Genomic DNA, 14,106 nt, shown 5'->3' with positions numbered 1-14,106 from the left:
TGCTGATGCTTTCTAGACAAGATTTGTAAGATTTGGTCAGAAAAAGACAGTTGACAGTTACCACTCATCCAGCCTTTCCCTTTCATGTCTTGCACTGAAAGAAGTTGTCTTTAAAATATACCATCAAATTTCATTCCAGAGAAATCCAAGAGGAAGAAGAATGTGCCCTGCTGGGTCTGAACCTGCTCCACATCTCTTCAGCAGGTTGGAGCCCTCTCTGTGCTGGTCCCTTTTCCTATGCAAGGGGTTGGAGGACAGAGGCTGTGGCATGGGTGCAGAATAGACAGGTTTTTCCCTGCACCCCTCTCTCAAACATTTTTAGGACCTATTTTCTCTTACAACTCTAAAAAGCATCATGTTCTGAAGAGGTACCATAACTCAGAGTTTCAGCTGTGAGTTGTAAAATCATATGCAAAAACTTCTGATGCTCCGAAGGAGTGAATTTACACCAGTTTCCCTCCCATCCATCTGCTTCCAACTGCAGAACCTAGACTAAGCCAAGGCTAATCAGTACTTTTTGCTTTTCAAATATCATATGTTGGAGCTTTTGCTTCTAAAATAGAAGTAGGGAAAAAGATCATTTTCCTGGTCCTCCTGGACTTTTCCTTGGCTTTGATTAGCTAGCAGAAGACTGCATTTGTTTCTGGAATGGAGTATTTGTCTGGCTTTGTCAGGTGTTTCAGTTTTGGCTTCCATTTTGTATCAAGAGCCAGCAGAAAAACTGAAGGAGTGTGATTTATGATAATAATGATGTTAATTCATCTCCTTAGCCTTCATCTGTATCCTAACTGAAAGTAATTAAGGTGCTATGACTATATAAATAATTAATAATTATATAATTAATTTTATCACTTTGTTGAGTAATGTTTCCACCATGTAGGAGGAAACTGCTATTCTGATTAGGCTCATGTTGGATTGCTTGCAAAGTAAATGTCAGGGTCCAAGAAGTATAACAGGGACAAGACAGGACACAAATAGCACCATGGTTATTTTCATTTGTTTCTAAGGAACTCTCCAAACCATGTAAATGGGAGGAGGGTTATGTTTTCATGATTTATAAACATGTTTTATATTGCCCATGAAAACACAACTTTAAAATAAGCAAGTTCAACTTGCTTGCATTAGAAAAGTTCATTCTAATTAGGCCAAGTTACATCATTTTAACAATGCCAGTGTCAAATTATGATAATGCTGTATGACCTATAACTCACACATTGGAGAATGGAAATCCTAATGGAAATCGAATAAAACCTTGTTCCTTTACTGTAAGGTGCACAGCATATTGTATGAACAATGTTGTGTGCACATCTCTAGAGAGTTTAGTGTAAAACAACTCCAGATTTTGTGTGGTGATCTCAGAGCTGGCTGAATAACTCCAGCCTTCCACAGCTCCAAATGCTGACATGCAGGGAGATGAGACTTTTGGATATTAAAAGCCTGCTCTGTGATACTGAAGGAGATTAGTTTTTTGATTCCATTCATTGACACAAAGGCCAATGCTGAATGGAGGTTATATTTATTGTCTATGAAACCCCTGAATAAGCTGAAATCACTTTAGGCATGTACATGCATACATGTATTCTCTCACATTTATCCAACTCCCCGTGATGCTGCTTCTTTGAGCCAGGAACAGACAACTTTCAGGGACTTGGCTTGAAAAGATGTGTGCATGTAACACCCTCTGTCACATTTTACAAGAGGCTACAATCAAGCAGTCTTTATACTTGGATTGTCTAGACACTGTGACAGTGGGAGGGGACAAGTGAAAGAAAAAGCTCATTTTGTCAGTCATTCACTTTGCATCAAATTCTCCTTCTCTGTGTGCTGCCATTGCCAGCAAGAAAGATAAAGCAAGCAAAAACCCAACAAAAATCATGAAACTTATAATTCACTGGTTTTCTATTCATATCATTCCTAGTTTAAAAAAAACAACCCCTTTTTTTAAAAACTGTCAGTACATATGTATGCCAGGTTTATTCAGTTTTTTCAGAATTAATACTTTGAGCAATTTTATTTTTGCAGCTGATTTTCCATTTTAATTTTTTCCTCATCAGTGTGTAAATGAAGTGTATAAGGCTGTCTTGTCAGCAGTTGTAAATTTGTATGTGAAATATTCTATGATTTCAGTGGGGATTTTTTTTTCCCTGCTCAGATGAATAAGCAACAAGAAAACCCCTTTCCCTCCCACTGCTCTCCCAGATTTTATATTTCCTATCTCTTTTTTACTTTCATTTTCTTTTCTACTATTTTTTTCCTATGAAACCACATGGGAAAAAATAAGAGGAGAAACAGAGCTGGGAGGAGAAAGGGAGGAGGTGATAGAGTTTCACAGGGATGTAAGTCTGCAAGCCAACAAAAAGGCTGTGAGATTCTTCTTTAAATAGTAAAGCCTACATATCACTTAGCTGCTTTGAGGTGAACAAGCCCATGTTGCAGCACTTGCAGTTTTAACCAGTCTGATTTAATGGCTCACTCTTCCCTCTTCAAGTGGTTGGCACCTCTTTGCCCTTCCTTTCAAGCTGGGATTTCTCTTGTGGTATCTCCCATGCAGCATTTGCTCACTGCCCATGTGTTGCTCTCTGCACATCAGAGCACCTCTCACAGAGGTGTAGTGGAGTCCAAGCAGTGAGTCCCAGACTCATCCAGGCTCTGCTCATGCTGATAGCAGCCAGATGAGCCATCACTCCATGGGGCTCTTGCCTTCCATGTGGTCCTTCTTCACTCCCAGGCATTGCTCATGGGGGAAAACCTCACCTCAGAGTAACGCCTCCAAAAAGAGTCTCCAGAGCCAGACCATCCTGCTGTTGACATGGTAACAGCAGTAGAAGTACCTCCACAAGAAGTTTTTCACAGCTGATGTGAAGCTGGCCAGGGCACCTCTGCACCCATCATGGTCCCTGTGGGCTCACCTGGAGTTACTGCTGGTCCTGGGGATGCATGGTACTCTAGTACTCCAGCTCCAGCCCAGCTTCCAGGGCAAGCAGAGGCTAAAGGATGGCACAGCTGCTACAGCAGTAGCAGTGTGTTTTGCAGTCTTCAGGCTGCAAACCCCTTTCTCTTGACCTGTTGTTTTAGTTTCTTGAGGGATCCTAGCTCATACCACCTGTTGCAGCAAGTGCAGAGTCAGGAGTCCATTTTTCTGTTCTCCTGAAAAGAGAACATTATGGTGAGGGAATCCTGCTGAGTAGGGGTGGTGTCTTGAAGGTAATAAAGAAATGCAAAAAGGGCACTTTAAGTTAGGCTAAGAGCAAGAGAGAGTAGACCTGTGCTAACTGCAGGCAATACAGCTCAGGGAAATGAAAAAAATTCCAGAATAACAGAATCATTTAGGTTGGAAAAATCCTCTGAGATCATCTCATCCAACTATTTACTGATCAACACCTTGTCAGCTAGACCATGGCACTAAATGCCACATCCAGTTGTTTCTTGAGCACTTCTGGGGACAGTGACTCCACCACCTCACTAGGCAGTCCAATCCAATGTTCAACAACCCTTTCAGTGATGAAATCCTTCCTGATGTCCATCCTGAACCTCCCCTAGCTGAGCTTGAAGCTATGTCCTCTTGCCCTGTTACCAGTTGCCTGAGAGAAGAGACCCAACCCCACCTTGCTACAACCTTCTTTCAGATAGTCATAGAAAGCGATAAGATCTCGCCTGAGCCTCCTCTTCTCCAGGCTAAACACTCCCAGCTCCCTCAGCCTCTCCTCTTATGACTCACCCTCAAGACCCTTCACCAGCTTTGCTGCCCTTCTCTGGACTCACTCCAGCACCTCAATGTCTTTCATGTAGTGAGAAGCCCAAAACTGAATGCAGTTTGCAAGGTGTGGCCTTACCAGTGCCGAGTATAGAGAGAGGGTCACTTCCCTGGTCCTCTTGGCCACACTATTCTTGGTACAAGCTGGGATGCCACTGGCCTTCTTGGCCACCTGGGCACACTGCTGGCTCTGTCCTTTTCTCCTGGGCCACTTTCTAGCCACTCTTCCCCCAGCCTGTAGCAGTGCATGGGGTTCTTGTGGCTCAAGTGTTGGACACAGCACTTGGCCTTGTTGAACTTCATATAGTTGGGCCTCAGCTCAACTATTCAGCCTGTCCAGATCCCTCTGCAGAGCTTTCCTACCCACCAGCAGATCAGTAGTCACACCCAACATAGTGTCCTCTGTGAATTTACACTTGATCCCCTCATCCCCATCATCTGTGAAGATATTAAACAGGACTGGGCTCAGTGCTGATCCCTGGGGGTCACCAGGCACCAGCTAGATGTAACACCATTCACCACCACTCTTTGCCTGGCTATCCAGCCAGTTTTTTACATGAAAGAAGAGTCCACCTGTCCAAGCTGTGGGCTGCCAGCTTTTCCAGGAGTATAATGTGGGAAAACATGTCAAAGGCTTTGCTGAAGTCCAGGTAGAATCCATCCACAGCATTCTCCTCATCTACTAGGTGCATCACCCTGTCATAGAAGATCAGGTTGGTCAGGCAGGACCTGCCTTTCCTAAACCCATGCTGGCTGGGCCTGATCTGTCAGTTGTCCTGTATATGCCTTGTGATCTCACTCAAGATGATCTGCTCCATAACCTTGCTGCGCACTGAGGTCAGGCTGACAAGCCTGTAGTTCCCCAGATCCTCCTTCCAGCCCTTCTTGTGGGTGGACATCATACTGGCCAGCCAAAATGATGCTTGTTTTTCTGAACAGGCTTGTAGAGTAACTGGAAGTATCTGCAGTTTGTAGAAAATGCCCTTCAACAGAAGCATTTTTCTTTTTAATTAGGCAGCTTAGATGCAGGAAGCAGGTATGCAGACTGTGGACTGTCACAGGGAGCTGCTGCATAATTTCTCAAGCATTAGCACTGGAGAAACATGCTTTTTCTGAATCCCATGACTTTGTCAAAACCAATTTCCTGGGTTGAAATTGGGGTAAGGCATAGAAAATAGCAGCCTGGCAGCTACAGAAAAATTAGGAAATTTGAAAAAGCATAGGCATTTTATTTATCCTAAGTGACGGATATTGGCTGAAACATAAAAAAAAATATGGGGCAACAAAAAAAATGTACTTCACTATTCTTTTTTTTTTTTTTTATTCTCTGCAGTTTCTCCCTATTTATATATTCTGGAAAAAGTATGTCTAAGAAATCTAATTTTATAAGATTTTTATTTTGTCATTGGTCTTCCAGCCCCAGTGTTTAGAGTATGTTGTTTTTTGCCAGGTTACTTCTAACAGTCACTGTACCAGTTCAGATCAAGGATGGATCCAGACAAGTAATCCGATTTCCTAGACTCAGGTTTTGTGTCTAGATTTAACTTGAGTCAATAGGAAGGAGTTCAGTAACACCAGCACATGGATTATAAGACATCAGAGCTGGCAGGTGAAAGGCAGTAACAAGTAACAGCACTCACCTTGCAGAACTGCTTCTAAGATACAGTGAATCACCCTCTGTCTCACTCCACACAGGGCAAGGCAAGCACCTAAAATTAATAAGAGAGATTAACCCAGGCCCTGGTAGTGCCCCATCAGGGTGCTCAACCAGAGGTTATAAGAATTAAGAAACTTAGAGCAACCTTTTCCGACCTGTACCCTCTTGGTTTCCTCCTGTCCAGGATCTGGACTTTGCAATGGTCAGCAGTTGACATGTTAGTTCTTCTGGGACTTTCTCTACTTTCTTAATGTGGGTACCTTTGGCAGCTCCACCTTCTACGAGCAGGTTATGGCCTTCAGTTTGGTCCTGTATAAAAAGGCACTTCTTTTGTTTTAATTGTGCTCTCTGAGCTCCCTCCTATTTTCCTGTGCTGTAATAACTATCAGCTCACAGTGAATGCTTCTCTGCTTGTCCAGCAAAGGAAGAAGGCTGTATTGCCTTTAGGTTAAGTCCACTCTTGTGTAGTTGGCAAGGTCAAACATGAACCTAGAGCTAAATGCCTCATTCTGTGTTTTGGGGCCAGACTTGAGCACCTCCAGCTGCACCTTTTTGGCTGACTCCTTTGCCTGCCAGTAATGCCCACCTGACAAAGGGTGAACAAGAGGGGTTTTATCCTCTCTCTCCCTCCATGCAAACTATTGCCTGGCAGGGCTGGGCAAAGAGCTGCCACTACCCTAAGAGCAGGCAGGACCCCCTTGCCCAGGCCTCGACAGGAAACTGCTGAGAGGGAGATTTTGTGTGAGCTTTGTCTCCAATGTGTTGCCGTTTATATTCAAACCACTGCAGGTTTTTTTCAAAGTACTTTTGAGCAGTGAACTTAATTTGATCCTCATCATATGTGGGTTTGGGGGAGATCTGGTGAGCATCAATGTATGAACACCTGTCCTTTCCTTCTTCTCCTAGGATTTTAGATAATGGGCTGTGTGCAATGTAAGGATAAAGAAGCAACAAAACTGACTGACGAGAGGGATGGCAGTTTAACTCAAAGCTCAGGCTACCGCTATGGGACAGATCCCACTCCGCAGCACTATCCTAGCTTTGGTGTGACTTCAATCCCAAACTACAACAACTTCCATGCCACAGGAGGCCAAGGACTGACTGTGTTTGGTGGAGTCAATTCTTCCTCTCATACAGGGACGCTGCGTACAAGAGGAGGAACAGGTGAGTTTGAAAGTCTCATTTCAGTGCTCTCAGTGAGGGTCAATCACATGCCTAGAGCAGAGGCACGGCTGCCTCAGCATGCTGCTTTTTGGGGAGAGTTGTTTAATCAAATAGTGCAGGGAATTGAAGTAGGAGTGGGTCTTCACTCTTACTTTTGCTAATTTGCAGATGATAGTTTACTTAGGGGGTGGGAAAATATGTACATATGCCCAATTTGGCTAACTGCTTCATTCCTCTACCAGGGAATGGAAAGTGTGGACTGGGCCACCTCAAGTAATTAACAGGAAACACTTGGCATGTCTATGTTTAAACTGTCTTCAAGTTTCCTTTACCCACTTGGGATCCCATGATGTTACAGAGTGATGGAGGTGAAGTATCCACTGGCTGCATAAGACCAGAGACATTAGAATGGTTGTTCAAAACGTAGGAGGGTTCATTTTGTGCCTCAGCAATTGTAGTAGCTTACATGTGGCTTAGCCACCTCATCTCTTGAGGTTCCCTCCTGTTTTTTGTAATGGACTGTAGCTCACCTATCTTTGTGTAACTCACCTGTCTTCTTCTTTAGGTGTAACTCTTTTTGTGGCGCTTTATGACTATGAAGCAAGAACAGAAGATGACTTAAGTTTTCACAAAGGAGAAAAATTTCAGATACTTAACAGCTCGTAAGTTTTAGGCTTGGGAATTTGCTTTTTAATATTTTCAAACAATGTTTACAATTATGTCTGCTTATGCTATGAGTAAAATCTGATGTTGATACTCAAGATATGTAGGGGATTACTCTATGCTTACTTGTCCTTGCATTTAATGCACTTCTGCAAAGTGCTTTATTATTGGGGAAAAACCCCAACTTCAACCACATGCAGGTTTACTTCAAAAGTAAGTGGTAGATTGTGTGATTCAGGGTTTACATTTTGCAGTAACCTCACATTCAGAACTGAGTACCAGCTCTGTTCTTTACCAGGAGCTACAGAAGTTCTGCAAGGCATGTACTAACACTTTCTGCAATCTGCTGCAAGTCTCCCTACACAGAGATGACCTAAAAACTGATTCACAAAAGAGATGTTATCCAGACTTGCTTGCCAAGTTTGAAAGCTTTTTTTTTTTCCTTTTAAAGGTGGATGGTACAGTCAAAGCATGCTAGGAAATTCTGTTATATGAGAATGCACCATTGTACAGTTGCATCTGACATGAAAACCACATTTCCAACCTAGAAATCATCAGCTTAAAATTCATTTTATCAACTGCCCATATAAAAAAATCCCTTAGCAATCTCAGAATAACATCTAAAACTCACTGTGCTACTGACCTATATCTGAAGATCTTGTAATTCTTGACTAAGAACATAAAGTTGCAGGCTCTGTGCTATGTCCAGTATTGCTAACATGTAGAGGCAAAAATGGGTTAAGAACCAAGTATGTCACTTTCTAATGCCTTTGTGATATTGGTCTCCTCTTTTTTTCCTACACTGTGTGACAATGAGGCAAATTCAGCCATGGTGCAACTCCTATTAATTTTAATAGAACAACTCTAGGGTTGGAGCTGGCTCAATGTGCATTGAAGTAAAAAAAAAAAAAAAAAATCAGGTAATTCTGTGGAATATTTCATGAAGCCGTGCAGCTGAAGGGCTTTGATGTAGATGAAAGCACAGAAACTTCACTTATGATTTGTAGAGGGAGCAGCAGTTTAAAACCTTTCTACTTCTCAATTAGTGCTTGGAAACAAACCCTTTTTTAACCTATCATCCATTTTTGTTCACTTTCCCTGCTGCTTTCCTAACCTCGCACAAATTATGCCATAACTTGAAACAAGAAGTTCTACACATTATAAATACCCTAGATGTGCCAGTTGATGAAATCAGGGGGTGCTCACCAGGACTTGCAGAGCAATCATCCTTTGAGTCAGTGAGACAGAGATTCCCCTACATGTGGGTGACTTCAGTACATGCATTTTGATGCAGGTAATTACTGCCTGAAGAAGGTTTTCTAAGAAAGGAAAAAAAGTCCAAGCATCCACTGGTTTTCCTGTAGGATTATAGAAGCTCAGTTCCCATCGTAGTCAGCTCTGTTTACTTATAAACATGGGCCTAATCACACTGCTGGAGTAGTGACAGCCAGGCTGAGAATCCCCAGAAAGCTGCTTTGCTGTGAGAATGTTTCCTCTCTTCACTTAGAACAGAAATTATATGAAATAAGCCCATTTTTAAGCATCTGCCAATACTGCTTGCAACCAGAAAGCATATATGTGCATTAAACTGGTTTATCTGGATTTTTGGAGGGGTTTGGATTTTTCTTTAGCTCTAAAGAAATTAAATTTGATTTGTGCTCTGCAGTAAACACTCAGGGCAGTAATACCTGAAATGGCATGCAGAGGGTATCTCTGTGATTTGGAGTGAGAAATGATACTAAAGGCAGTCTGAAGGAAAGAGATGCCTGCAGAGTGGTTCAGAGCAGAGCCTCACCTTGGGGCTCCAAAACACTCAGCCATCCCCAGAATTCCACACCCTGTTGTCTAGCCCCATTGACTAGCCTCCTCCTCCCTCAGCTGCGTGCCTAAAATTGAGAGCTGTGAGAAAAGCCTGCATTCCTCCTCCTTCCTGGCAGTGCTTTGAGAGATTTAAGCTTCTCTGTCAAAGCAGAGGGGGTTGTTCCTGATGTTGTGATCATCTACAGGACTGCTTCTTTCCTCCCTAGATACGACAAAATACCTCCATCTAGTGGACTCTCTGTACAGTAAGGAGGAGAAATGTAACGGTACAATTTATCAACCACAGCATGGTAGAATGCCTCAGAAATATTCTACAGCAGCATATGGGGGAAGGGTTAGCACTTCAGCTGGTAAAAATAGGGATGCAAACAGATAGGGCCAATTGCCTGACATACTAATGCACACAAGGTGTATTAAAATAGTGTCAACTGCCAGCTTCTACAAAAGCTCTTTGTTCTTCACGTTTTTTGAACTGTAAAATTGAAAGCATCTCCTTTTTTACTAATCACAGCTGTTTCCTAGTCATTTTCCATAGAGTTCTTACTCCTTCAAACTCCTAAAGAAAGCGGAGTTAAAAATTTCAAGTAAGACCTTGACACAACCTTCCCTGCCACTAATAGCTTGGACAGTGTGTTTTCTGTAACTGCTTGATTCCAGAAGAGGTGGAATTCTCTGGCCACATGTGATAATAGTGTTTTATTTAGTGAACAAATCTCTGGTTTACAGAGAGGAGAACTGAGAGTTTCTAAGCAGTCCAGAAATAGAAAAGAGAATGCTTATTAGTAGTGGTTGGAGTTAAACATCAGTGAATCTGACATTGAGAACAAATACAAATTGCTAAATCTGAAATTGTTGCATCCTGTAAAAAGCTGAGAAATAAACTTCTCTTAAAGCTGCACATCCATTAAAGCTACACATCCTACAGCAGTGCCTGTTGCCTGAAAAGCAGTACCATGTCCCAATGTGCACACCAGTCTATGACAAAAATTCATGCTAAGCCCGTGGAACATTGCCTTAAGATGGTCCTGCATTAACCTCTTCACATTTAAATGTTGTAGGAGTATGGGGTTTTGTAAGCATTTGAAAATGCAGCCTTGTCCTTTGCTACTTCAGATACCTCCTCCAGGTGGCCAGCAGAGGGAATCCAGACAATGAAGTGTGATCCTGAAGGGCCATCTCAAATGCCATGTTGATAGATGGGTTTTTCATATCCTTGGGTTTCAAATTACTTATCCTCATAGAAGTTTAAAATTAGCAGTGGATGTGCTGTGATACTGTGTCATGGTTTAACCCCAGACAGCAACTCAGCCCCACACAGCCCCTCACTCACTCACTCGTCTTGTGGTGAAATCAGGGAGAGAATCAGAAAGGTAAAAGTGAGAAAACTCATGGGTTGAGATAAAGGCAGTTTAATAGGTAAATCAAAAGTCATGCACATAAGGAAAGCAAAACAAGGAATTCATTCACTGCTTCCCATCAGCAGGCAGGTGTTCAGCCACCCCCAGGAAAGCATCACACATAACAGTGACTTGGGAAGGCAAACACCATCACTCTGAACATCCTTCCCTCTTCTTCCCCAGCTTTATATGCTGAGCATGATGCCATATGGTATGGAATATCCCCGGGGACAGTTGGGGTCAGCTGTCCCAGCTGTGTTCCCTCCCAACTCCTTGTGCACCCCCAGCCCCTTCGCTGGTGGGGTGAGGTGAGAGGCAGAAAAGGCCTTGACGCTGTGTAAACGCTGCTCAGCAGTAACCAAAACATCCCTGTGTTATCAACACTGTCTCCAGCACAAATCCAAAACAGTCCCCTACCAGCTTCTATGAAGAAAATTAACTCTATCCCAGCCAAAACCAGCACACAGCATTCATTCTGGCAATTTTCCTATAAGCCCTCTCAAGGGTCTGTATTAGAATAATTGCTATGGAGACAGTTTTTAATATTCTAGTCCAAATCCAGCCCTCACCAAACCTGATTTCACTGGGTTGTTATGCCTCTTTATGCCATTATGGTACATTTGGAAGGCTACATTAGTAATCGGTGCTGAAATAATTATAGGTGTAAAGAAATATGTCTATTATTTGGGTTCAGATGTGAGCAGCTCTCGGATGCATGTTGGTGATAGAGATGAGTGGCTGTGGCTGCCACACAGTTGCAGGTGCTGTTAACAAAGTCAGATCATTGTCTTTATAGGTGTATCTCACTCTCACTTCTCCTCCTCACTTGTTTCTGCAGGGAAGGAGACTGGTGGGAGGCCCGGTCCTTGACAACAGGCGAAACTGGTTACATTCCCAGTAATTATGTGGCTCCAGTTGATTCCATCCAAGCAGAGGAGTATGTTTTCTTTTTTTATTGTAAAGACCCATTAGTGCTGTGTGAGAGGGAGGTTTGAGGATTTGGTTTTGATTGATTGCAGTGATTTTTCAAATTACTTACATTATATTTATTTCAGTTCTTAACTGCACTGATAAATAATTAGGTAATTAGTAACAAAAGAAGCACAGGCTCAATGCTTTTTCAATGTCAAAACAAAGGAAGAAAACCTAAAGGAACGTAAGTCTGCTTCCTTTTTTTCAAGTGTCATCTAATTTCAGACTTTAACCAAAAGGTGCCCTTGCTTTTCCTGAACCAACTTGTAAAAATATTTTGAGTCAATTAGTGTGCAAACTGTCTATTAAAGAGGGCATGTTGTATCAACAAGTCCAAGTCCTACGATAGGTATGATGCCTGCAATGCATACAGCAGACAGCATAATGAGGATGTATCTATGCAAAGGAGTGATGTGTGTATCCGTATTATTTCCAATATAAAAGATATGCTGGAGGAGTTTATATAGCTTAGCAGGTTCTACTGTAGTCTGTGCTTCAGGTTGTACTTGGTTGATTGCGAAACAAAAAAAAAAAATTGCTGCAGGAAGGGAAAAGGCTGTAACTCTGAAAGCCTCATACAGAACCACAGTAAAGTGGTTGCATCTGGTCCTTCTAACTGAGGTTTTATAGCTGTGCTGAAACAAAAATACTGAATACTAATACATCGCTATGTGAGTCCAATATGCAGTTTATAGCTGTAAAAATACTGCTCTTCAGCAGCAACACAGTTTTCAGCCCTTTTCCTTGTCTGTTCCTTCCACCCACCATGTCTTGATCTCAGGTCATCCAAGTTTAGTCTTTGTTGTAGGACACCAAACAAGCATCTACTGATTACAGCCTTAATGCAAAGTGCTACTGCACAACATGTGCAACATCTCCTACACAGTTTGTCACATTGGCTTTCCACCACAATAAAAGAGGCACAGTATGACAAAAATGGTTGACTATACTTGAGTAACCATAATTTCCACAAATAATCCTGCGTGTCTGAGGTCTGTGACACTACTTAGTAATGCTATGTGGCATTTGTCTTACTATTTCTGATGTTTCCCTAAGGTGGTACTTTGGCAAACTTGGCCGAAAAGATGCTGAGAGGCAGCTGCTGTCATTTGGAAACCCCAGAGGTACCTTCCTGATCCGGGAAAGTGAAACTACCAAAGGTAGGCTGGCCAAAGGTATTCTGACTATGAATGAGAAGATATATGAGAGAAATAGTGCCAAGCGTGTGAAATACTGTTTTCAGTGGTATGAAGGTAGAGATAAGTATCGTCTTGCACATATTTGTGCTAGGGAATTGGATGTCTGGATATCCTAGGTCTTAAAGTGAGTATTCAAAGCAGAGAGCAACCCAAGTGCAGCCCATGCCATGTTCAACCCATGGTATCTGCAGTGCAATCACACACTGTGCTCAGGTCTGCTGTCACACTCTGAACATCACGCTGTCTCTCTCAACACGTGTTGAGGATGCTGCTATTGCAGTGGAGTTGGGTGGAGGGCAGCCTGTGGTGGTTTAACCCCAGGCAGCAGCCAAGGACCACGCAGCCACCCACACACTCCCCTACCAACGGGATGGGGGAGCGAATCAGAAGGGTAAAAGCTACAAAAACTCATGGGTTGAGATAAAGACAGTTTAATAGAGGAAGCAAAAGCTGCACACACAAGCAAAGCAAAACAAGGAATTAATTCACTGCTTCCCACAGACAGGAGGTGTTCAGCCATCTCCAGTAGAGCAGGGCCCATCACGCGTAACGGTTCCTTGGGAAGACAGATGGCATCACTCCAGACGTCCCCCCTTCCTCCTTCTTCCTCCCACCTTATATACTGAGCATGATGTCCTATGGTATGGAATATCCCTTTGGTCAGTTTGGGTCACCTGTCCCAGCTGTGTCTCCTCCCAATCTCCCATGCACCCCAACTTCCTTTGCCAGTGTGGCAGTACAGAAAGCATTAAAGGCCTTGACTCTGTGTAGGTTCTGCTCAGCAATAACAAAAACATCTCTGCATTATCAACTCTGTGTTCTGCACAAAACCCAAACATAGCCCCATATTAGCCTCTGTGAAGAAAGTTAACTCTACTTCAGCTCAAACCAGCACATAGCCCCTCAGAACAGCAGCTGTGGGGCTGCAGGAAGCAAACCTTCTGGTCTATATTCAGGTCTAGGCACAGTCAGCTAGCTTAATGTGAACAGTTGATTGGAATCTCCAGTCTAGTTTGGTTAAAATTACTACTTACTTCTGAACAAGCAGATTATTTGAACCTTATTGCCTGGAAGATGTATAATAAGATTTTGGTAGGGGGATGGGAGGTACTGGTTATTATTTTGGGAAGATTACTGGGGGTTTTGGCCTTTCCCCTTTGAAATGCTGGATCCTTGATGGGGTTAAGAGAAAAAAATATGTAACAGTTTTAAGTTCATAGATTAACAGGGAAAAGCGTTGAATATATTTCTAATTAATATATTCATTAAGTATTCAACTGTATCCATTCTGTTGAAGTCAAGTAGAAGGATGTATTCTCATCCTTCCCTCTAGAAACATTGGAGGAGTTCCATTTTTCTTGGCAGGTGCTATTTTTTGCTTTTACATTTTGTTCACAAGGTCTGTCAACATCTTCTTCAAAAGCTTCACATATATGAAAAGATCTCTCTAACTCTTACAACTATTGAGGACAAAACCTG

The 14,106-nt window shown here is 42.6% G+C and overlaps 1 protein-coding gene across 1 annotated transcript in view; it reads left to right on the top strand.

The window, feature by feature from the left end:
- Nucleotides 1-14,106, top strand: part of FYN (FYN proto-oncogene, Src family tyrosine kinase) — a 54,048-nt gene that overhangs the window by 6,714 nt on the left and 33,228 nt on the right. The window contains exons 2-5 of the mRNA XM_009078936.1: nt 6,318-6,575; nt 7,141-7,237; nt 11,295-11,393; nt 12,485-12,588. Coding sequence (XP_009077184.1) covers nt 6,329-6,575; nt 7,141-7,237; nt 11,295-11,393; nt 12,485-12,588 — 547 coding nt within the window. The 5' untranslated portion in view covers nt 6,318-6,328. The remainder of the gene's footprint in view (nt 1-6,317; nt 6,576-7,140; nt 7,238-11,294; nt 11,394-12,484; nt 12,589-14,106) is intronic.

Source organism: Acanthisitta chloris, unplaced genomic scaffold (assembly GCF_000695815.1).
Source record: "Acanthisitta chloris isolate BGI_N310 unplaced genomic scaffold, ASM69581v1 scaffold18057, whole genome shotgun sequence".
NCBI lineage: Eukaryota > Metazoa > Chordata > Aves > Passeriformes > Acanthisittidae > Acanthisitta > Acanthisitta chloris.
This window is presented reverse-complemented; position numbering and strand designations above follow the sequence as displayed.